The sequence below is a fragment of the Dicentrarchus labrax genome, unplaced genomic scaffold, assembly GCF_905237075.1.
Source record: "Dicentrarchus labrax unplaced genomic scaffold, dlabrax2021, whole genome shotgun sequence".
In the NCBI taxonomy this organism is placed as follows: domain Eukaryota; kingdom Metazoa; phylum Chordata; class Actinopteri; family Moronidae; genus Dicentrarchus; species Dicentrarchus labrax.
The window spans coordinates 23,657,944-23,682,894 of NW_026136701.1; the positions used below are offsets into that span (position 1 = coordinate 23,657,944).

Genomic DNA, 24,951 nt, shown 5'->3' on the forward strand with positions numbered 1-24,951 from the left:
ACCTTCTTCCAAGCTCCAGGGCTGACTGTTAGCACCCTCCTCTGACCAAAATAAAAATGAAACGGCACTAAATCCTCCACTCTGATGAAGGGGAGTAACTCAGAGTTGATAAGTTTGATGAAGACCACGTCAAACTGCCAAAGTTAGTTTGATTAAGGCAAATGCAGCGATGGGTGGCATGAAGGAGTGGGGGGGTGGTTCTGGAGGCTGCTGACAATCAGTTCAAACACTGCATTGAAACAGGACATGGGAAAGCTCCTTTTGTTGCTCATGTTAATATTAATAGGCTGTGATTCCAGGGCACACTTACTCTACACAAAGACTGAAAGCACTGAGAGCACACTGCACTGACAAAATACTGCCACAAGAGGGCAGAAGAAGTCCTTTCTATTAATTCTTCTTCAGCATCAGGATGGTAAAAGCTTTTTTTTTTTCCAGTATTTCAGAGCCAAAAGCATCAAAGTCCACTTCAGCCTCAAAACTGGACGGACTGATTCATTACAGATGGTATGAAATGAGTCGGAAAATCAAAGTTTAAAATCATTATCCTGTTTAGGCCCGAGTCAAGAACAGCATGGACCAGCCAAATACTTCATGACTTGACAAAAAATATCTGGATTCAACTTTTTTTTTTTTTTAGTAAAATATGCAATGAGGCTCAAGAATATCACAGATGCAACAACTGAGGAGCAGAAAGGGAGGGAGAGATGAATGGAGACAAGATAGGAGAGAAGATAATAGATACACACAAGAAGGGGGGGAGCCCTAATCTCATTATGACCAACACACGCACACGCACACACACACACACACACACACACACACTGCATCTGCTGTGAGCTGCTGTAATCCTGAAACTCCTGTTGACTCCTCAAACAATGTCTTTGTCTCCTCCTGACACTTTTCTCACCACAATTAAGATAAAAAGCCTAAATCAATACAAATCCAGTAAATCCCAACTTCACCTACATCTGTGGTTTCTTGAATAAAATGCCCCCCGCCCCCCATTCAAACTACAGTTTTCAGAAGAAGTCTCTTCCTCTCAGCTCTATTCTTTTATTCTCATCCTTTCTGCAAAACCCAAACAGCACTGAAAAGACAACATTAGTCCTTTCCTGTAATTCATTCTGTCGTTCTCATTCCTAATTGCTATCAAATAGTCTCTCAACCCCCAGTATTGCACAAATGGGTGAGCCCATGTGACATATGTTCCAAGTACTCTGATTTTATCCACTTTGGCACTGTGAAGCACATAAGAGAATCTATTAGCTTAGCATGAAGAAAAACTGTTGAACATTAGCGAGGAACTTCTTCCCAAACAGAGCTTCAAATAGCACTCCAATCTGCTTTATAGGAGACGCAAACACAGCCCCACACTGGGAAACTGTCGGGCGTGTAGGCTGTACGAGGATCTGCTGGGTTCTTAAAGAGTAGAGAGGAGCTACAGCTCTGTTCTCTGAAGGTGAGTGTTTGGATGTCTGTCCACGACCTGGCAGTGTCGGTGCTACGCTCAATCATTTCAGGTTAGCACCCAAAGTACAAGAGCTCCCCAGGTAGCTCCGTCCGTATTTAGTTGGCATACTGAAAGCTCACGGTGCCAGTGGTAAAACATGGCGGTTGCATGGGTAGGCAGCACTGCACTAATGTTGGTCCAGGATACTGAAAGAAATCCGAGCTAAAGTGAGGCGTCCCTGTCTTGTGAATGTCCCAGGTATTTTGGACGTGTAGTTTCTCCCTGTCATCTCTATAGTTTACAAATGTATATAATCACACAGTATATATTGTCATGTGGACCAATGTAGACCCAAGATATACACTCAGCTAACATTTCTCCCACATTGCAGGATTTGTACGGATAAAAATAGATATTCACAAGATTGAAGAATTGAATCCAATTACTAAAGTACTTCTGTATCAGTGCTCCTACAAGGGAATTTTTAGTTTAAGGGACTATTTGAGCTCAACAGAAATATCTCTGCTGTCAGTACAGTCTCACAAACTAAAAGTTTAACTGACAATAAGAAATGTTAAATGTCACATGGCTTCATTTCTCCATGTCCATGTAGGGTGTTGTCCAGCTGAGAGGTGTTGTGGGTTCTCTGGTCGCTGGGCCCTGACCGGTGCAGAGATAGAGGGAGGGAAGGAAGGAAGGAAGGAAGGAAGGAAGGAAGGGAGGGAAGTGAAGATGCCTCACTCCGTTACCACAGAAGGAGATGACAGCCTGCGATGGTTACCTCACTGCTAACCTGTGCGTTTATGGGCACGGTGGGTTAATATGGGGCGGACGGAGAGAGCTGCAATTGTGTAAGAGAATCCACAACACGAAAACACACTCCCAAGGACACACAGTGCACTGAGTGTAAATGTACTGTGCATGCATTAAGTGCATGCATGATGCGTATGTATATATACACACACACACACACACACACACACACACACAATTGAGTAATCATGACTCAGGGATTGTGTGGGTGACAATTACTCAAGGTGAAATGCTGAGACTGCTTAAGTGTGTGTCTGAGTAATCACTCCACACAAAGCACCTTGAACAACATTCGGGGTAACACTATATTTATGGGTCTCATCATTTTCTAAATATTTCCTAGAAACTGATATGAGAGTATAATTTCTTAGAAAGGTTCCTGGAAAGGATTGTGTAATTTGGTGATAATTATAGAGACAACAGAGACATGGTTCACTTGATATGCTATTGATTCATTCCAACATTACCTTCTTTTACCAAAGTAAGCCATCTGAACTGGGGGGGGCACTGTTCCACACTGCAGCAACTGGTCTATTTACCATGCAGACTGAGGCTTTATGGTGCGGAACAAAAGGAGCTTGTTAATGTTCTGTCACATTGTACTAGCGAGCATCGTTTGATGCGGGATTACCGGGAGATCGATAAAGCTGGAAGCTCAAGTTATTGCCGGGTGCGGTCTGTTGCTAAAATATTGTAGGAATGACAGAACTCTCCAGATGATCTATGAGCAGTGTCCTACTACACAGGCCCTGAAGACAGGTCCTGACGAGGATCCAGCTCAGGGTCTTCACTGTGACAAACAACTACTACCACCACCACTACCCTCTGGCGTATGGAAACGCTGAGGGACGAGGATTGTAGACTGGTTCTTAAAAAACCTCAAATAAATGAGTGGCTACATGTTACGTACTGTCTCAGCTCATTATCTCTATTTTCTCTAATTAGTACCAAATTGCAAAGTCCATTTCAAACCACTTCATTTGGAAATTAAAAGAAAGTTAAGGGACCCTTAAATTTAAGCCTTACCTTTAAGAAAATATAGTATTCACGGTGTGTGTGTGTGTGTGTGTGTGTGTGTGTGTGTGTGTGTGTGTGTGTGTGTGTGTGTGTGTGTGTTCGACTCCCTCTCTTGCAGTGGTGCAGTTGTCGTAGCAACCAACACCAACAAGGGACTCCGTCACACGCATCCTTTTTACCCATTAGCCACCGAGAGGCCTTATGGGAAGCTCCCATAAGGCCTTGCACTCGTCGGGTGAGTGGTGTCACTGTTTGCAGAGCACAAGAGGTGGGCTGTTCGAACACGACCAGTCACAGCAGCGGAACCACCTCAGCGGTTCAAAACAGCTTTTAATCTTTTTCTGCAACATTTCTTTACGTGTTAAAACCCATGCAGACGCTCCAGAAATTCATTCTGCCTCAAACAACAAGCCGAAATGATTTACAACGAAGGAGAGAGCAAGGGCTTGTTTGGACGGAAATGTTCACCTCTAAGTGGATGGTTAGGCAATTACATATCATTAATCTCATATATGATGGCAATTAGATGTAATTAATCAAAGTAAAGAAGAATTATGCATTGTTTCAGGCTGCTGATTTAATGATACTTAGCAATAAGAACAGTTGAAGGTTGGTTTGCCAAGTGCCCTCCAGAAAAGGTACGCGGAGAGAGCTTGTTGATAAATGTTGGGAAACTATTGTTGTACTCAGACACACAGTGAAGAATGTAATTTACAGTGTGCTTCGGGGTGATAATGATGTACAATTTAGAATTAATCACATTTTATCAACCACATTATGAACCTTTCACACAGAACACCAACCTGGTGCTAGTGTCTGTGTGTGTGAGTTGTTTTTGTATCAACTCGTACTCTAATGTATTTCCCCCTGAACACACACACATAAATACACTCTATGCATGTGTGTATTTGATGTCATTCATGTCATTCATGTCTTATTCAGTGTTATTATCATTTTACATGTTGCTGTCTCTGATGTTCCATACCCCATGTTGCAATAGTTTATACAGTTGAGTAGTCAAATACAGTTTTTCACCACGGTGGAAAGTAAAGTTGTGTAGTTTTGTAAGATGTCAGGATTAGCTGCTTTTCAGTTTGAATATGTTTGGGGTTTTGGTTGGACAAAATGTTTGAAGACATCTCTGGGGCTCTGGGGAAATTGTAATGGGTATTTTTGACCATTTATTGACATTTTATATGCTTATGGATACTGAAAATAATCATTACTCACAGCCCCCGACACGGAAAATGTACAGTATGTACACACACACACACACACACACACACACACACACACACACACACACACACACACACACACACACACACACACACACACACACACACACACACACACACACACACACAAAGCATATCTAGTGTCAGTCAGTCTTAGACCGTCTGCCTCTCAGAAAGAAGTTTCTGTGTCACCCCGGTTGAGTCTGGTATAAAGTTGTCATCTTGTTCTCATTAGGAGGCTGGAGAGAGGGAAGAAGAAAGAGGGGGAGGAGGAGGAGGAGCAGGAGAAAGAGGGCTAGCCTGGAATAAATGAGGTCATCACTAACACTCGCTCAGGAGGAGGGGGTCGGCCGGGTGTGGTTTGGTGAAAGAAAGACGTCCGTCCATGTGTGGCACAGTGAGAGATAAGAAAGGAAATCACTCAGCATATCAGCAAGACCGTTATATTATATCATTATATCATTATATCATTGTAGGTTCTGCAGCGCTTCCAGTGATGGAGGTTTCCTTGGTTAAAAAAAACTTGACAGGAAGTGCACAGGAAGTGATGCGTTTTGTGTTTCTGGCAGCAGCAACACTCAAACCACTCAGTTAATACAAGTAATACGTTTTGGAAACAGTGTGGAACATTTTCCCTGAAAGTTTATGTTTGTGTAATTGTGTACCTGTTTTTCCTTTTTTTTTTTTTTTTAAATCAGCTTTTATTATTTCTATTTTTGGCCCATTTAATTAATTATGTGCTACTACTGTTTACCTGAATGTGTGTATATTATCCTGTCGTTTATTTTTTTTTAAAAAGGGGGAAAGCAGCAGTTTGAAGAACAGGCTGAAATGCATGAGCAGTCATAGCCACTACAACCGACACTTCCAAATCCCTCTGGCTGCTGCTGGCTGATATGAGACCTTTTTTTTTTGTTTTAACCAGCACACACGTTTTGGCTGACCTCTCATCCATCCCAACCATGTTGCTATTGGAGGAGTTCCACGCAGTCACCGTTCCAGGCCAATATCCTTCTCACAACGGCACTATCTCTGGTATCTATCTCCCTAGATGGCTTCAGAAAGAGGTTACAGTGTTTCCTTCTCCAGGTGGCACCAAATAACGGGACCGAGACACCTGAAAACACCCCGCTGTCTGCTCTTGATCCAAGACAAATGCAGTGTGGTTCATAATCTAGACCAAGTTGGAAATGACAACCCCAAAACACAAGGAACTATGGGTATGAGAAGGCCTGTGCTGACATCCTTCAGTTCGTCATTTAAAAGCAGCAGCACATAAAATTTGGTTTTGCTCAACGGACACATGACCCCTCCTTCTTCCCGAAACCACCGGTTGTGAATCTGAGAGAAATCTCAATATTCAGCATCAGTCAGCGTCTGCAACAACAATGCACAGTGGGATTCCGTTTCACAGCCATCTCTGTACGTCTGCACTCAGAAAATCAATATGAGCTACACACACAATAAACAGGCCAAATACAGAGAGATGAGATCAATACGTGTAAACACAGTGTTTCTATGGGTGTCAGCTAAAACAGGCTCAACACCGTAAGTGAGGATGAGGAGCGCAGCCGCGAAGAGGCCGATGATTCTCTGCCGTGATAGACTGGCAGCTTGTCTGGGATGTAACTCCATTCTCGCACCCTGTGCATGCTGCCACCATCTTTCACACAATATACAGTTTAACAAATGCAAAAGGGATGTTACAGCACGAGTCTCCCGCCAGCTTCCTCATCTGTTACTACTTGAATGTGTTTGCAGTTTATAGGATACAAAGTGCATGAAATCTCGATCCGATGCTCACTGTGGAGAGAAGTGTGGAGCGGGGATTATCCCCGATGCATTTCTTGTACCGACTGAAATGTGTTCGTACCGCAGTGTCAAAAACAAGCAAGTACCAAAAGCCTGAATCAAATGTTTGCTAAGATTTGTACTGATCTTAACTTGTTTGTTTGAGTTGGGGATTATTTTGGTTTGTTTTGCTTTCAAAATTGCAGATGGGCCAATTTCCATATTGTTAACCCTTTCTGTTCCTGATTAAACACTATTTTAGCTATACATATCAATTCCTCAATCAAAATTACTGCTATGTGGTTCAGTAGCCTGACTTTATGGGACAGTTGAGACGCTTCACTTGCAGGGATCAAAATCACACACACACACACACACACACACACACACACAGACACACACAGACACACACAGACACACACAGACACACACAGACACACACAGACACACAGACACACACACACAGAGTAGCCTGCCTGTCTGTGTGTCTGCTGATATTCTGTGACAGGACAGACATAAGGCTGAAGGAGTTGTTTTAAGAAACTCCTCTGGGTTTATTTAACCTCGTGGCCCCCTCCCGTCTGTCTGCTCGTCTCCTACACTGCGAGCGGCGTCTATATTCGGCCCGGACCAGGATATCGTCTGGATCAAGTGCAAACACGCAAGCAAACAAGTAAACTCAATAAGGCAAACGCAGAGTTCAGAATGAGAAGAAGTCACCTCCGCCCAAAAAGAGCAAACACACAAACAAAGAGTTGGGAGATAGACTAGTCGTCCACTCTATGTAACATTTCTAAAATATGGAAAATCATTAAGTATGGGGTAAAAGTGTTCAAAGTGTGACAAACAAACAAATATGAACAGTTAAAACAAAGGAAGGACAAAAAGCTAAAAACTCCATGTCTGTCACACACCCAGGCACCACATTGACCGGGGCCAGACTTGTCAGTGATGGAGTAGTGGCGGGTGCAGCTGTGCGGCACACCCCGACAACCCACACCCACACCCACACACACACCCACACACACACACACACACACACACACACACCCACCCACACCCACACCCACACCCACACACACACCACACACACACACACACACACACACACACACACACACACACACACACACACACACGAAAGGAATGTGGCGATGGCACAGCCCAGGTGCCATCACTCAGGGTCGTGACATCGCTGCAGGAGTGTATGTAGGGACAACCTGTCACCAGACACCTGGGGTATGTCAGGGAATGTGTGTGTGTGTGTTTGAGTGTATGACAGAAGATGACAAAAATGTGTGCGCCTCTGTGTGTATGTGTGCATGAACGTGTATAATCTGACAAGTATCTATGGGCGTGCTCTGGCAAATGCATTGAGAGTGTGTGTGTGTGTGTGTGTGTGTGTGTGTGTGTGTGTGTGTGTGTGTGTGTGTGTGTGTGTGTGTGTGTGTGTGTGTGTGTGTGTGTAACTGAGCTGGAAAGTGTGTGAAAGCTAGTAAAACCTTCAGCCCAATACCCTTGGACAACACAGGATAAAGATCTGTCTATTCAACCAAACATACATATAAGTGTACATACATACATACATACATACATACATACACACACTGCATCTGCAAACATTTATTGCTCACTTTGTCGGGGGAAGCACTCCGAACCTTAACTTAAGAATCAGTACGACGATGTGAAAACACCAGTCATGCATTTAATATGTTACATAAGGATCCAATGAAATGGGCACTTGAACTACCTGGAAACGGTGGTGTGTTTGAAGCTGTGGTACTGTGTGTAATTACCAACCAATGAAGTCGTCATGAATCTCTCAGTCTGACCTTTCTGCTCATCCAATCGAATCAAACTGCCTATTTTCATAACTAGTTGCTAACTGGTTCACACGTCACTGTAAGTACGGAACTATTATCTTTTTTCATCTTTAAATAACAAAACCTATATATTATTCAAAACGTATCCATTGAGATGAATAGACATTTTTAACAGCAGATATTTTCACACGCCATAGTGAGAAAAGCATAAGTCTGAAAATAAACTGAATTCCATTCGGGGGTCCGGGTATGCATGCTGGCTCACTTTTATGACTTACCGGGGGCGTAATGGAACTGTGCCAATTAAAAGAGACTGCTTGGCGAAAAGATTTACTGTGTGCAAATCATCATGAATTCTTAGTTAGTTAGTTTGCTTGTAAAAAAGTTTAACCCATGGCTAGCGGCTAACTAAGCTGAGTGACTGTTGCTATGGTTACTGCAGTATAATAAACCGCACACACTGATTTAGGCGAGTGATTAAAGCGATGCAGTATGTTTAAAGGTGTCCATTAACACAATTTTAACGGACACCTGCCAGCCAATCAGAGACAAGTATTTTCCATGACCTCAGCATGATGACAATCAAACGGACGAATGCAGATCCAGCCGCCAAAGAGTGCATTCCTGCCAGTGGCCCGAGGTTAATAAAGGTCACAGAAACGTTTACGTATGAAAGGCAGTCTGCTCACTTAGTACGAGAGGTGGAAGAAAAAGGAAGAAGAGGAAGGAAGCACGATGAACGGGTGGAAAGATGGCATCTGGAAAAACATTCCTTAAGTCCGAGGGCAAGCCGCCACTTTTCCTGGCATTGGATGATACACGCACTGCACAAAAAGAGACGCACGCTCTTACACTCCATTTTAACAGATGCAGAGGCAGCGACACACACGCACACACACACACACACACACACCCTCGACAAAAGTACTAAAAACGTACAGTGTATATACTTGTATTCCCAAGATGAGCGCTACATGCAGCCTGTGTGTTTCATTCCAGTGTAAGCTAATAAAAGTGTCCTTGTGTGATGGGCCAGCCATTCCTTCCAGTCTTTAAAAAGCTCCTGTGGAATGGCAGGGATGAGTCACAGCTGCCAGGAGACCACCAGTCATGTTAAGTGAGGCAAACGGAGTCACCCACACACACGTACGTGCTTCATATTTCCCTCTTTTCTTGGGCCAAGTCTACACTTAAACAGATTAATGTGAAAAAACATCTGATTCAGTCAGTTTTAGGCCTCCATCCACTTTCCATCTAACGTTCGCCACCACTGAAAAACATTTCAAAAAACTGAGATCTCTCATTCTCACATGGACACAAAAATGTAGCGTTTGATGTAAAATCATCATGTTCAGAAGTCTCTTCTGGTTCAGTTTCCTAACTTAGTTTTGGTGTCACTGAGGATTTGTGATATTTGTAGACAAATTAAATGTATTTCAGGACTGCCAAAGCCACTTTAAAATTGGTTTCGAAAGACACTGCACAAGTTGTGTCGAGTCTACATTATCAGAATTACTTATTCATAATTAAAAACACACTGAAGTGAAAGTCTGAGTGTATGTCGCTGTATATGTAAAACACAGAACATAAACACACACACACAGATCAACAAGATGGAGGTCAAACAGCTGTCAAATACAGAGGTTGTGTTATTTTGTTCCTCTGTCTCACGCTTTGTCTGCTGCCTTTGTCTTCCTTCTGCAGCACACACACACACACACACACACACACACACACACACACACACACACACACACACACACACACACACACACACACACACACACACACACACACACACACACACACACACACACACACACACACACACACACACACACACACACTTTTAACAACATTACATATTGATATTGCTGGACACCATAAAAGAAAAGCCCGGCTTCATTTAATTTCTCCACAACAGCAGCTGCGCTTAACATCACGAACAACACCGACTGTCATCATAAGGCATCTCCCTGGGGTCAGAGGTCACACACCACCACCACTACACAGAAGCTGGATTCATTTGCGCACACACTTGTGCTCCAAGCCTGTCCACACGGCACACACACTCCGAGACAGCCACACAGCTGCTCTCAGTGGACACACAGACACACACACACGACACACACACAGACACACACAGACACACAGCAGGGATGAGGGCCAGCTGAGACTATGAACTGTGGCTCAGAGCCCCACTTTCTAGTGTGTGCTCTTCTGGCTCTACCAGACTGCAAACACTCGGTCCTGACTCACACAGTGGGATTTAAAAAGGAGCGAGTTTGCTGCCCATCAGTCGGCTTCACCAGTTGATCGAGGCTGCACCAGTGACCCTCTTTCACTATTAAATGTCTCTCTGGACTTCAGTCAGTGACAGTTTTTGCAGTGTGTCTGGCACTGTTGGCTTTAGTTGGACCTTATCAGTGGCCATTCAGCCAATGAAGCCTTTTGGATCAGCGATGAATCAAGTGATTTCGCAAGTATAAAAGAAAACTCTACAGTGCTGACTGCAACTTTTTACTGTGTTAGAAGAACATGATAGTGAGGCAACAAAGCCTGTGATGAATCTGCTTTTGACGCCACTCATTAGTCGGGATCAGCTTAGTGTGTCAGGGCGTGTAGTGCCAAGACTGAGATCCAACCTTAGAAGAATACATACATAGTCCACCAGAGAAATACCAACACACACCGGTTCTGTGTCACATTCCTTTTGGACTGCGATTGGCAGAGCACCAGAAGGCTGTGCATTACCTGAATAGCTGCTGGCTATATGGCAGGCATAACCCAAATCCAGCTCGGCTCATTACCACAGATTCTGCCTCAGAGTGCGTATCAATTCCACAATAACTTCACAATGTGCCAAGGTAATCAGACGAAGATTAGATTTTAATCACCGAACAAAGAGCAAAGCAAGACGTAATTGATACGGGGCCAACATCTCACTGCCTCCAACCATCGTGCCGTTAATGATTCCATCCGGTGCAGCTTCAGCGGGCAGAGGACGGCACTCCTGAGGGCAGGAGGAAGTCTGATCAAGAAGGCTTGGTCTTTTTTTTATTCTTTGATTAGATATTCCTTAACCGACTCAAGTGGTTTCATCAACAAACTGACTCAATTATTGAGGTTCTCTGATTGGATGAAGGTCAATAACACCAAAACACATTACTTAATTAACATGAAACGAGTAGAGAGAGAGTGTGTGTAAGGTATCTTCACTGATCTAACTCTAATTCTAGGCTGTGTTTTATTCAGGTAAAGTTTTTGTATGGCTTCTACAGTATGTGCCCTGAGTACTTCAATGTGCGTAATTTCAACCTAGAAGCCTAGAACAATAAACTAGAAGTTTAAGACAAGTGCATCTGAGCAGGATTTTGTGACATCTGGGGACATGTGGTCTAATAGGAAACTTACATATGGAAGCCATAAAGCGTCTAAACACTGAACCAACTTTTCAGTGGAGTAGGATACATCTTGGATCCAGTAATTAACTGAAAGGAACATTATTTGCATATGAAGGACTTTTAATTCGGTAATTTAACATTTTTTGCATAATAATATATCAGTCATGTTATTATTTAAAGAGTATTTTATGTCTTAAATCATGTCTGAACATCTAGCAAGCAAAACAATTTTTTGGTGCGGGACAGTTCTTGAGTGGTGGTCGGCAAAAGAAGCTATTTAAAATCATCATCTTGAGCTCTGGGAACATGCTCTGGGCTTTTTTCACTATTTTTAAAACTAAAAAAAGAACAAATAATTGACTGATTAATCAATAATGATCATTTTCATTTGATTTCTGTTTCATTACAGCCCTGCTACGCACATCTGGCTGCTGATGGAAACACTGAATGTTACTCAAGATTGATTGAACTTTCAACCTTTCACTTACTGCCATGCAGAATTACATTTTTTAATCCATTTCTGTGTTTTCTTTTAAATATGTATGTTCAAACTGCACAGAGAACCAAAACATACACGGATCAGTGACAGCGGTGTAGATTTGTATCGGTGAGACTGAAGACTTGTCATGTATGATATGTACACATTCTCTGCTATGGAAAACGCCTGTAGGGGCGAAAGGGTGAGGAGAAAGAGGTCTGATGACAGCTCGTCGAGAGGGTAACACAACTGCACACACCAGTTTACACGCATGAAGACACACACACACACATACACCTGGAGGTCTATAAACATGGAGTTGACATATTACCAACAGCGTAAAATCCCTTTAAGTTCAACACCGTATCTCACAGTGCAGAGGTCACATATTTTTACACGCTTCAAGTAGAAATTCTTACTTAAATTTAAGTTTTGATTGAGTTATACTTCACATTGGGGGCTTGAAATTCTTGCCAAAAACCTGACTAAAAAATTTCCCTAACTCTTTATACCCCCCAACTCTGATAATGTGTCGCAGGATTTCTGTTCAGCTGCTGAATTCTACTTTCAATGGACCAACTCAGAGAATTATTGTCTGATGAGACTTTCTGTCATCAGGCAAACAGTGTCAAATTAACTGTGTACTGGTACTGTATAATTACTGTACAGAAATGAGTGTGCGGTTGAGAGGACTGAAATGGCATTCTAGTGCTACTGTTTCACAAAGAACCAGTTCCAACAGGACTGCTTCCATAATATTTGTTTTCCGTTTTGATTTACATAAGAAAATGAGCATGACGATGAAAAGTTACTATTCCTGTCTTTTACTGCTAACATTAGGGCTGACGCACCTTATTTTGAAGGATCGTTTAGTTTACAAACTATCATCAAGACTAAGAATATCAGCAATTATGCACATTTAAGATTGAACCACTACATTTTTCACATCACAGACACATTTGGTGTTTATGCTGCATTTGCAACAGCTCTGCAGAACTAAACAGTTCTGTGACACAAACGTTTATTCCAATCCAACCAGTCACCCTAAGTTATGCATGCAGTCCTCTTGGAAAACCTCAATTTTTTTTGTTTAATGTAATTTCCTCATGTTAAGCGAATAATGATCTCTTGATGCAAAAAAACATGTACTTTGACACCTTTCAGTCTTTTGAGGGAATCAACTGAAATATCGAAACACAGTGGAGAATGTCACCCTGTGACCTCCTGGCTGTCAGTCAGGATGAGTCTCTCTCTCCCTCTCCCTCTCTCCCTCTCTCTCTCAAATTGTACCAGAGGCGATGGATGAACCAGGTCGATGATTGTCAGGGATCTGAGGCTGACAAGTTCAAGGCCTGAAGTCAGACCAGTGTAAATAACTTCTGACTAACTTCACATGCAGTCTAAAAAAAAACCAAGAGACCGAATTCCAGTTCTTCACTTCTAATATTGACAGTAATATTTGATCTAATGTGCAGTGTTTGGACAAAATGTACAGAAATGTAACATTCCAGGGTCCAGATGTGTAAGGTGGATATCGAATATAAGGTGAGAGACGTAACCTTATAGTAAAACATTGTTTGTTTAGGTTGTTTTCCAATTTCATTGATTGACTTATTTTTGCAATCCACACAGCAATCTGTAAAATGGCTATCAAAGCCTTATGAGAGATGCCTTTTATTAGTATTTTTATCTAGATTTGAGTCACACATTTCCTGTTAATGATCCATACATTGATGCTGAATTGATATGCCAATGGCTAACTGTGGGAGTGTGCTCAGTTCCACAGTGATTCAGTTTTATAAAACAGTCGTACGTGCAGCTTTATAAATCTGATGAAAAGAATGTGTATGCACATTTCTGTGTATGAGTAGATTTTATGACTCTGAGTTTAATGCATCAAGCCCCAAGAGTGTCAAAGTCAGTGTTCAGCATCTCTGAAGCGAAGCACATCGACCTAGACCCATTTTTTGTTTTGAGTTACAGAGAAGAGACTCAAGGCTAATGTAAAGATAAAGGCATTCTGAGATCAAAGACATGGTTAACTGTGCTATTAATTAAAGCTGAGAAACTGATTCGGGCTGTTCTGGTACACAATAATTTCTCTTATCTGATTGGTCAGGAAGTACTTCCTCTGCTTTGGATAGCACCAGGAAACCCAGTCTGAATACAAACCCTACTGTTTTTACTTTAGCAAAACACCAAACCCCCTTTCCTGAGACCCACCGTTCAAGAGCCCAAAATTTTGCACATGTTGCCAACACCATCAACATTAACACGGAGCCACGCTGAAAAGGATGTGAACCAATGAAACCTCTACTTTGCTTAATCAGTGTCTTCACCATCGTTCATATCTAGCCACTCACCCTGTCTTTGTCGTCAGCCACGTCACAGAGTACGTCATCCAGGTCGAGGATGCCGCCGTCACCGTGCTCCAACCGGTGGACCTGCAGCCAATAGCTGGCATCCTGGAAAACAGGGCGAGAAGAAAGAGACGTTTAGAACCACCAACAAAGGAAAATAACGTGAAAACAGACAATGATTTGAAATAAACTGACTTGTCGCGTTTGAACGGCACTCCTCCAAAGGGACCTAACGTGCATTGCAATAGCATGATCATGAAAAAGAAAGTAAACTGATCCTCATTAGGCCATGTTAGCTGAGGAATCAGCAAAGACAATAAGTATGAATGCAAATACAAGGGAAGTGAAATATGTAATCAAAGATTTCATCACACAAAGGAGGAAGATAGTGAAAAGTTCAAAAAATAGCCAGTATGAGCACTGATTAAAGGGCTGCAGAGTGATTTGACAAGCTGCACTTAGAAGGGAAAAAAAGATGTTTCTTAAATACTGCACAGGTCTGCCTGGAAAGTTTTCAGAAAGACACTTAAGCACATTCATTTTGTCATCGTTGGCCCTCGAAGCAGGACATCAGGGCCCTGAGGGGAATCCCTGCCATAGCTACTGTATAACCGAGTCCAACTTCTCGTCAAATGGTTTGACATAAAAAACACACGCTAAGGTCATATTTGATAAGTAAAGGTGGGGAGATGAAGAAAAAAGCAAGAACAGAAACCACTTGCGTGACTATTTATCAGTATTCATTCAAAAATGTAGATCAAAGTGCTTTAAAAACAGCACTGTGACAGATGGGTTAGGGCGATGAGTAAAAAAAGGTATAATGTTCCTTTCATCATGGTAAACACAGTCATCAATGGGAACTACAGTTGTTACATGCAGACATGCAAAAACATGTGCACAAACATACACGTACGCTCTACTGCAAGCAGCAATAGAGCGAAAGACAGAATGAGCACACGTTAATGCGAGTGCACGTTTGAGAGACGTGTAGGTACTGTAAGCGTGTGGGCGGCCCTTTGGCCAAGTTATGAGTCAAGACGTGACTGTTTGGGTTCAACCCGCACCCAGCAGCCCCGAGGGTTACAGCCTCATTACCCACTTGTTCTGTTCCAGTCCACTGTAACAGATCACCGCAAAGGGCACCAGACACATTAGAGAGGGATAATAACACACTTCTGTTCTGTTGAACTAGCAAAATAACACGAGATAAAAGGCTCGCATAGGAGAGAGAAATGGGAGACTTTTAAAAAGCTAAATTGGTAGAGAAAAACAAAGATCAAAGGGTGAAGAGAGGTGGAGGAAGACGGGCTGAGGTCCGGAAAATGTTATTGAGGAGTGTAAAAAACTGACTTTTCATTTTGTTCAGACTACATACTAAAAGTGGGTTACATATGTTCAACAGAAGTGTGTAAACTTACTATACACTAAGTAGAACTACAACATGGATGCAAATATTAAATAACTTTATAAAACAACCTTTATTTTGACAAAAAAAGTACCACCCACGCTGCTCACAGCTGACAGCGAGCATGACCAACAGGGGGAGAAGACTTGTAAATGTGTGAATCCTTAAGACTGAAATTACAAGTGGAGCAGGAGAGCCACAAAGGTGACAGGATGTAACAGCAAAAGAAGAGCCAAAAGCATTTGTATTTTCTATGCGTCGCTTGCTGTCAGCTCCACGCACAGACTGTCAGACTGCCGTGACAGATGTCATGGTTTGTGACAGCCTGTGTCACTTTGTGCAACCCCCGACACAGAGACCCTGTGGATTCCAGCTGATGGAGCTCAGTGTGAAAATGTGAATTTACACACAAATCTCTACCCCACTGCAAAGGTGCTGTCTCCCAATAAACTACGGGTTCTTTCTAGGTGTTTGGACTTATGGGAAAGGCTGTTTTGAATTATGGCATCACAATACACAAATGACTATAACAGTGACAAACTCTGATACAGATTAGAATCCGTAATTAAACATGGACAAAGCATCTGTGTTGTAACTGTAAGAAGTATCTTACAAAACTGGTTCTTTTACAATTGGTAGAGGAATGTCATATCATCACATAAAATATAACTTAAAGCTTTAGGTTAAAACATGAACCAGATGGTCTGTCCAGATCAGAGCTTCTACGAATCAAAGCTATGCTGTAAAATTCTTATCGGACAAAGAAAAGCAGGAAGTAGCCAGCGTCCACTTGATCTACATCTGTCAACAAACCAATGCAAACAGTTACTGTAGGTTTGTGTGTGTAAGGGCTTGTTTTCAAGTTGCTGCTGTCTGTAATTTTCTTGTTTCCAAAGTAACTACTGAAAAGAAAACATGTCCAACGGTTCTTTTCACGGTCCAAAAGCTGTGAAGTGTTGTAGGAAAGGAAGCCACAAATGACTGGATTTAATCCAATTCAGCTACAAACACACTTCAGTTTTTTGTTTTGAAGGAATTGAGACATCCAAAAAAAAAAACCTGAAAACCTAAACAAGTTGATTAATTACACGAGAAAACTGAGAAATTAGATGTTCATTGTTTCAAATAGGTCACATGACTTACAAAACATTTCGCTTTTTTCATCGAAAAATAAAAAGTAAAAATGTATCTAAAGATTGAGCAGACATGAGGAAAATATGTTCACTATAGTTATAACACACACACACACCACATACAGTGTATACGGATCACGTGCCATAAAATATCTGAATGGAGCCTTACACGTCATAAACACAAACAACAATAAGACACAAGGATCCCAGACTGGAGACCTCAGGCTTTTATTAGCCTAAGGCCGTCCCCAGTTTAGATCTGAAGAAGTGGTGTTACCATAAGTGTTGATATGTGTGTCTATGTGGGCTTATTATTTGTGGTGGTTGCCTATATGAAGTTCACATACTGGGTGGGGCAGGCCACATAAAAGACTGTATAAAATGTTTGTTTGTTAGAGTGTCAATCTGTGGGGCCAAGTGCATGCGGTAAAAATAGCTCACAGCAAATGTCATGGTGCCAAACTTGAGACAGGAGACAGAGTCACATAGTAAACAAGGTTATAGTATGCCAGAGACGGAAAGCTCCAATGAGGGCATCTCCGTTTAAGATGGATTCCCACCGTCCATACAACTCATAAACTTGACTCAATTACCTTTAATGCCTCATCTAATATTTGAAAAACAAACTTCTCACTTTCGCCCGCTTCCTAGGGGCCCAATTGAGATTCCCATGAAGCTCATCTGGCAGGCCCCTATCTAAGGTAAAAAAAAAAACTAGGGACAGATCTGGAGTGAGATCAAAGACAGCGTCGCCGGCTGTGGCCCCTCATCGGCCCAACAGACCTGGAAGCAGGCCAAGGCCAACACGCCGGCTGCGGGGAAAGCCCAGCACTACATTACAGACGTTCCTGAGGTACTCACTGCTCTGCAATAGCACCATAAAAAGGAAGATCCATGAAGAGAGCCTGTGTCCACAACAACAGTATGCCCCCCATGGTGTTGTACAATAATACATCGTATTATAGCACTATATTATATATTTCATATATAATAGCTATATTAAACATAAAAACGCAGTTAGAGCTGTTACAAAGAGAGCGTATGTAGCCTACTGACTGAGAATATTTTACATAGAAACAATTAACTCTAATATTTTATCAAAGATTACACATAAGCACAAGCCTTCAGAATGCAGTATCAGTCAAGCTCTAGAAGATATTAGCAATCCACTATATGAAACAGACTCTCTTGTGTGCTACATTTAATGAAGGATTTTCACGTTAATAATTTCAAATTCATTAAATACAAATGGAGTTTCTACAACTATGCACATCAAGCTGTTTGATTACAGCTATAAAAACATGTAGTTAGCAACCACGAGTGTGCTGTATTAAAAATAAAGTACATTTACTGCAAACTTGACAAACAGGAAGCAGAATAGACCAAATCATTTTTTTTTTTTAGTTTCTCTAACTTACAGCAGAATCTGTACGTTATTTATGTGCAGAATGGCAATGGAAAACCCCTTGCTGTTCTGTGGCACGGAAACAAGTTCACTGTTATTCATTTTCTCTGAGGTTGCGATTGAGGGAAGACTTCCGCTATATTTGAAACTGCGTAACTTTATGGAAACAAGGCTTAAAAAGCATCCCCTACGGTGTAGTGACAAACGTTGGGCCAGAAAGTTTTGTTTGTAGCTCCGGAATAAAAAAAAGGTACATGGAGGAGAAGATCATCATTGCAGATTCTGTGACTGCTCTTGATTCCAAGATAAAGAAGGTGCATCTTTGTACAAAATCTGACGATTGAAAAAAACAATTCTGATCCACAAACCAACCCTGCAGAACATACAACAGCAGTCCTGGAGCCTGTTGCACCTGCTGCACACACTTACCCTCGTTATAACATACATTATTACTAAGTTGGGATTTATGCATTAAAACAAAAGCGGTTACACCACAGAGATACGTTACAACTTAACTCTCAGTAACAACTAAATACTTACAAATGCCCCTAAGGTTTAATTCATTGCAGCCATTTTGCAACACATTAATCAAGTAGAGCTCTAATTTATTGATATAATATTTAAAAAACAAGCAAGCAAATCAATAAACAACGATGTGCTTCCTTAGCCAAGTGGCTCATGCAAGTCAGAAAGCTAATGCGCACAGTTACCACGACGATGGAACTCTTGGCTTATTTATGACTTCCAAACTAGTTAAATTACGCCCAAGTAATTGTGGTGCAACCAATTTTAGTAGGTGATTATATAATATATAAATATAATAATAAGCCTCTAGTTTGGACTTTACACAATAACTGAGGAGAGAACTTACATACAGCTGATGCAAGTTCAGAACTCAACAAGCCTTTTCAAATCAAAGCACTGACTGGTTGCCCAGAACAATAAGCACAGACTGAATTTATTATGACAACACTGATCCTGATCAATTCTTATACACAGCCTCGGACTCCATTTTAACACATGTACAGCCTTTACACACCAAAATGTCTGTGGAAGATTTACACTCAGCCTTCCAGTCAGATGAGAGTGACAGTGAGGCTGAAAAGAACGTGAGTGATGGCGAAAAAGACGACGATGAGGAGCCCAATTACCTGGAGCTCGTCCAACTGCACAACCACCTGAAGTACTTTCAACACATCTACGACAACAACGAACTGATAGACACAGAGGTAGGGCAATTATTCCATTATCGATTAAGTGTATAACTATTACTGTTTCAGTAATGGCAAATTCTAAACTTACCAGAGGCAACATCATGTCTTAAAATTGTTTTTTAACAGTACATGTTGAGCGAGGCTGGCCCGGGCTATGACTCTGACAGTGACGAATCAGTGCTGTCTGTCATCCAGTACCATCTGGACAGCGCAGGTTCAGAGCAGTCTCTCTGGAACACCTTTATGGACAGTGTTTTTGAAGACGTGCTCTCGAGAAATTCTTCGCCCGAGGATGGGTCGAGCTCTGACACCTACGATTCCGCTCTGAGCAGCATACAGGATGCTGTCCAGCTGTATGAAGAAGTAGTTTCAACATCTGCATCACCATCTGAGACCTCGTCCTCGAGTTCGTCTTCCAGTTCTTCCTCGAGTTCATCTTCCAGTTCATCCTCCAGTACGTCTTCCAGTTCGTCTGCTGCCTCAGATGTTTCGGATGGACATATAACAAATGCAGACGATACAAACAATGTCGAGGATGGAGGCGCAGAGGACCGGCTGTGAAGCTAATAAATAAGTGCGTCCTTATCTTTTTGGAACATTTCGTTAAAAATTTTGAAAAGAAAAATGCAAGTTCTTTTAAATGACCAAATTCAGAGCCACTTCAAAATGAGGTTGCCTTGAACAGACACAACTAGAGAGAGAACCAAAAAGCAGACAAAAATGTGTTCAGACAGACTGCAAAGCTAATTTGATAGGTAGCATGATTAAAGTTAATGCAAAGTCGTGAGTGGCCACAAATTTGCCCGAGACTGCACAAATCGAGGCCATGTGAGTTGAACATTTTTCAGCTTGAGCAATAAAGTTGTGCTTATCCTGAAGCCGCATGACTCCAGTTAATGAAAACTCAGTCTGGACACACCTTCCCAAACCAATTTCACCAAAAAGTAACTTTTCCTTATTTGTGCCACAAAGCAAAATGTATTTGTGCTCTTAAAGAGTGCAGCAATGTTCTGTCAAATCCAGCCTGGTACACTATGTAAAATGAGTGTAGAAGCCTGCGTAGGCACGCAGTGTCCTTGGCAAAGGTTTTGTTTTGTTCTCTTGTAACTGACGTGGTTGTGATGTATTGATGCGACAAGCAACACTTGAAATCAAACTGCTGTGTCCTTTTACCTGTATCTCCTAACAGTTTGCTCTTACACCTACATTCTGTTTTCTAGTACAGCCATAAAACTTTCACAGAATGCTGCCCTGCACTTGACACACATTAAGATTCGTTTCATATTCAGAAACACTGCAGTGAATCCTCTCTGGGAATCCTTCGCCTATCTAGCCTGCCTGCGGTGCTGCATTGATGCGGGTTTAAAGCAGATCAAAACGCATTTCTTGTGTAATGTGATTTGCAAATTTAGTGTGACACCATTTGGTACTCTCCAGAGTGCTGCCCATCACTAAAAAATGCATTTCCTTGCTCTCAATTTGGTTAGAATGAATGATGCAGAAAAAACACAGAAGATCTGAAGAATAATTAAATGATTGTAGGTTTAGGATTCAGAGAAGGGAGGGGTTTTTACTTTAAACCAAGGCCAGATGGAGACTGAGAGGAAGTCACTTAAAGGCAATGAGATGGTGGAAGCTGCTACAATTAAGACAACATGACACTAATCTTGCAGTGACTTCAAACAAAAACACGACCTGATACAATCTGTGGCAACACATGCTTTACACTAATGAGTAATGGATTAGGAACATACAGTAGGCTTATTGTCACTTAATGTCCAGTGTGTGTGTGTGTGTGTGTGTGTGTGTGTGTGTGTGTGTGTGTGTGTGTGTGTGTGTGTGTGTGTGTGTGTGTGTTGGCAAGCAACTTCTTGTTGTAATGCTCTGGTGGCTATTTGCTATAAGGACAATCCCTTACTGAAGGGTTAGGGTTAACTTTTGTCAATTTAAAAAGGGTTCAAGTCAAGTAATGAATTATATTTATAATGTGTACATATTACCTTCAAAAATTTACCCGCTCAAGAAACATGACTGGTTGCTGTCGGTGGTCACAAGTCTTTATTTAAGTCCAAGTCATGTGACTGAACTCCATGCCTTTGCTAATTACATAACACAAGCTATAAATACCCACAAGATAACATAGAATATAAAACCATAAAATATAAACTTAAAACAGCATTGAACCATTTTCCATAGGAAGACACAAAGAAAGACACTAAGAAAAACAACAAAAAAACAAAAATCTCAGCTTAAGTCATCCTTACAAACATCCCCAGATAGAATACTGTTGGGGTTGGTGGGCTGATCCTTGGAGGCCTGATACTCTAACTAAAAAAAGTCCTCCATTTGAATTAAAAGAGTAGAATTTGAAGAGTAGAAAAGAAATGTAAGTATCAAGTTGCACTTCAAAGAACAAAATTAATGTTTTCAAGAAAATATGTTCATTCGTGTCAGTGAGATCTGATGAGGTAATACTGCCCTGACATCTGAAAAGGAACTCAACACCCAAAGGCTCTTTTTGTACTGCTCAATGAAGGACTGTTGTTGTAATGAGCAGCTCAGGTGTGACTGTAAAAATAAGAAGCACTGCTGGAAAAAAGTGAAGTGAACCCTCCCTGAATAAAAAAAAAAGGTTAACTGCTACTTGTTTCCTCGAGGCCTTGGCGAATGTTTTAAAAAGAGTTGATGGATTAAAACCTTTTCAAACCCTTGGTCAAACACAGAATGACTCAAGTAAATATTACAACCTGTCTTTATCTAGCAGACAAACATCTCCCTGCTCCGCTTATCGAGTTTGACAAATCCCCTTTCAATCTCTTCTGATGTTCGGTGTATGCACAACCACGGCAGGGCTACACGCTGCATGTGACCTCCGCTGCAGGGTCGAAGCAAGGCTGAGGTAAGAAACAAAAGACCCTTTCATTTGAGTATAAACGTGAGAAGAGAGGAGGAAATTGGAAAATGCCATTCAAGTGCAAGGTGATGCGTGCAAAACCGCAGACAGCTTTCTGTACAAAGACACGTGTCAGTGTGACGTGGTGACGAGGGACTGCAACCACTCTGTGAGTATATATTTATACGCGTGTGTGAGTGTATGTGTGTGGACTGCACTGCACTGCACAACATATAAAATCAGCACTGTGTAGACAGTCTCATTTGATTATTGCTATTTCAAGACCTCACAGTTTGATATACTGAGCTTTAAATGTGCAACATTTGGCTTGTTGATTGTTAATGAGCCTTGAAAATGTACTGTAAAGCTCTTTAAAAGAATATCACTACAGACAAAATTCAAACTTTCAGTTGGTGTGTGTTTGCCATCTATGTCAGCATTTACATCACTCTGTCTGACCGTATAGCACCGTCAGGTCAATTCAAGAGCCAAACATTCCTCCCCATGTAAGTGCCAAGTGGAATTCAAGGACCTGGACTGCCGCCAGACTTGCTGCTTGCCATTGACTCTGTGGAATTAACAACTGCCCCGTCCTGCTGTGCTGGGCTGTGCGTAGATGTGCGGGGCAAAGGGCTATGGTCCTTGGTTATAAATATTCTGTCTGAATAGGAGGATGGGGCGAGAGGCGTCAATGAAGGTGACAGGTAGGAAAAAAAAAAAAAACAGCCAAAGAGGAGAGAGGAGGCTGCATTCAAGAGCCCAAGAACTCGCTACTCAATTTCTTCCTTTCTCCAGGTGTCCTTGTCTCTCTCTGTGAGCCAGACTTTATAACCCCACACATCTAAAAGTTTTGTTTCTTGCTGCAAAACAGAAAACTACAGATCACAGCAGTTTACAGTTAGTGAGGTCCTCTTGCAACACTAAGACCTCAGCTCAGAAAATGCTTCTGGCAATAGAAAATTCAAATCATGATAAATCCAGTGACTTAATGGATCCAGAGTTACATCTTGCAACCATTGCATCAAGGTCAATGCTCGAGGCCCTACGTCTCCATCATTTAATCTACTGTATCCATGTTTCGCCCTTCAATTCCACTCATCTTACAGCCGTTGTCACACAAAAACAGAAACAGAGTGGGGGGGGGGAGAAAAAGGTAGACAGAAACCAGAGAGAAACACTGGCAAAAGCAAGCACCTCAATGGCATCGAGCCTCACACAGAACAATGTCGCCATTCATAGACAGCCTTGTATCTGATCAACACAGGCAACCGCTTGACAGTTTAACGTACTACGCTCTAAAAATAGTCAAAATTACAGCGCCTACGAGTAAACGTTAAGACCAAGGCAGGTACGATTAATCAGAAGACTTTATTCAGCACGTTAAGCTTCAAATGGAACAAACAAGAGAGTCTTTACTTCAGCTCCAGCATGAAAGACCGTTCGTGTTCAGCGGCGGGAGTAGAGAGTTCCTTGTCATATAAATTACTAATTTGATGAGAAGAATCAAACCAACACGAATAAAAAGGCAACTTGTGCAAAATGTAAAAGGGGATCTCACATGTGGTGCAACGGGACAAAAGCAGGAGATCTTAGCCTGTAGCCTGATTAACATAATGAATAATAAACGATCACACGGACGCCTCGTGTCTTTAACTTCCACCTCCTGTGCAGTGAAACCCAAGGGGGCCTGAGAGGAAGAGAGGACGGAGAGGACGGATTGAGGGGGCCTGCATGGCTGGCAACGCTAGGAAGACAATGTGGTATCCATCCTGATGGATATTTCATTAACCAGACCCTGCCTTTTCTCCTTTGTTGTTCCATACACATCCTTCTTTTTTTTTCTTCTATATTACAACAAAACTTGGACTCCGACACAATCATTTGGTTCTTAGAGCCTCACAGTGGCTGCCTATGGAGACCAAACTTTAATCTTCTTCAGTCTTTTTAAATAATATACAAATGTGTGTGCAAGTTTGCAACACATTTGTAAACACACTAGAACAAATTGCATTACATTTAAATGCACTCTATATAGACTGTACAGATGGGGTTTCTACTGTTCGAGACAGCCAATGGTTTCAATTCATCTCCACAAAACATGAAACGGGTAGAAATCAACTGCTGCACCACAACTGTAGACAAAGCCCATTCATATTTCTATCACAGCAGGGTTGGCAACATGATAAGCTGTGATACTGTATGTGATTTGTAGTAAATGTCCTTAAAATGAAAAAGGGAAAAAATAAGTCCTATTCCATGCCTCATTCAAAGACACAATAAGATACACATACCTTTATCAGTTCATTTGCATTTGGCCCCCGCTACAGCAATAAGCAGCTTAGTAGGGAATGCAGGGTACAAGCATTTAGGATCAACAGTTGAACAGACCGTCTTCTAGCTCATCGCCACAGTGACCTTCACACAGGTTATACGTTAACTGGCTGATGCCAAAAATCAATGGAATCAGAGGGGAGGTTGGGAGCAAGTTTTCTCACCAAACATCGGGCAGAAAGAGATAAGAGCA

General features: G+C 41.8%; 1 protein-coding gene across 9 annotated transcripts in view; it reads right to left on the reverse strand.

Annotated features, from left to right (window-relative positions):
* The window catches only part of LOC127366928 (partitioning defective 3 homolog), a 227,449-nt gene that overhangs the window by 176,079 nt on the left and 26,419 nt on the right, over positions 1-24,951 (reverse strand). For all 9 annotated transcript variants that reach the window (XR_007885414.1, XM_051406444.1, XM_051406423.1 and 6 more), the window contains exon 2: positions 14,381-14,482. Coding sequence is in view for 8 of the 9 variants with exons in the window: in XM_051406444.1 (XP_051262404.1) it covers positions 14,381-14,482 (102 nt within the window). In the remaining variant the exon portion in view is untranslated. The remainder of the gene's footprint in view (positions 1-14,380; positions 14,483-24,951) is intronic.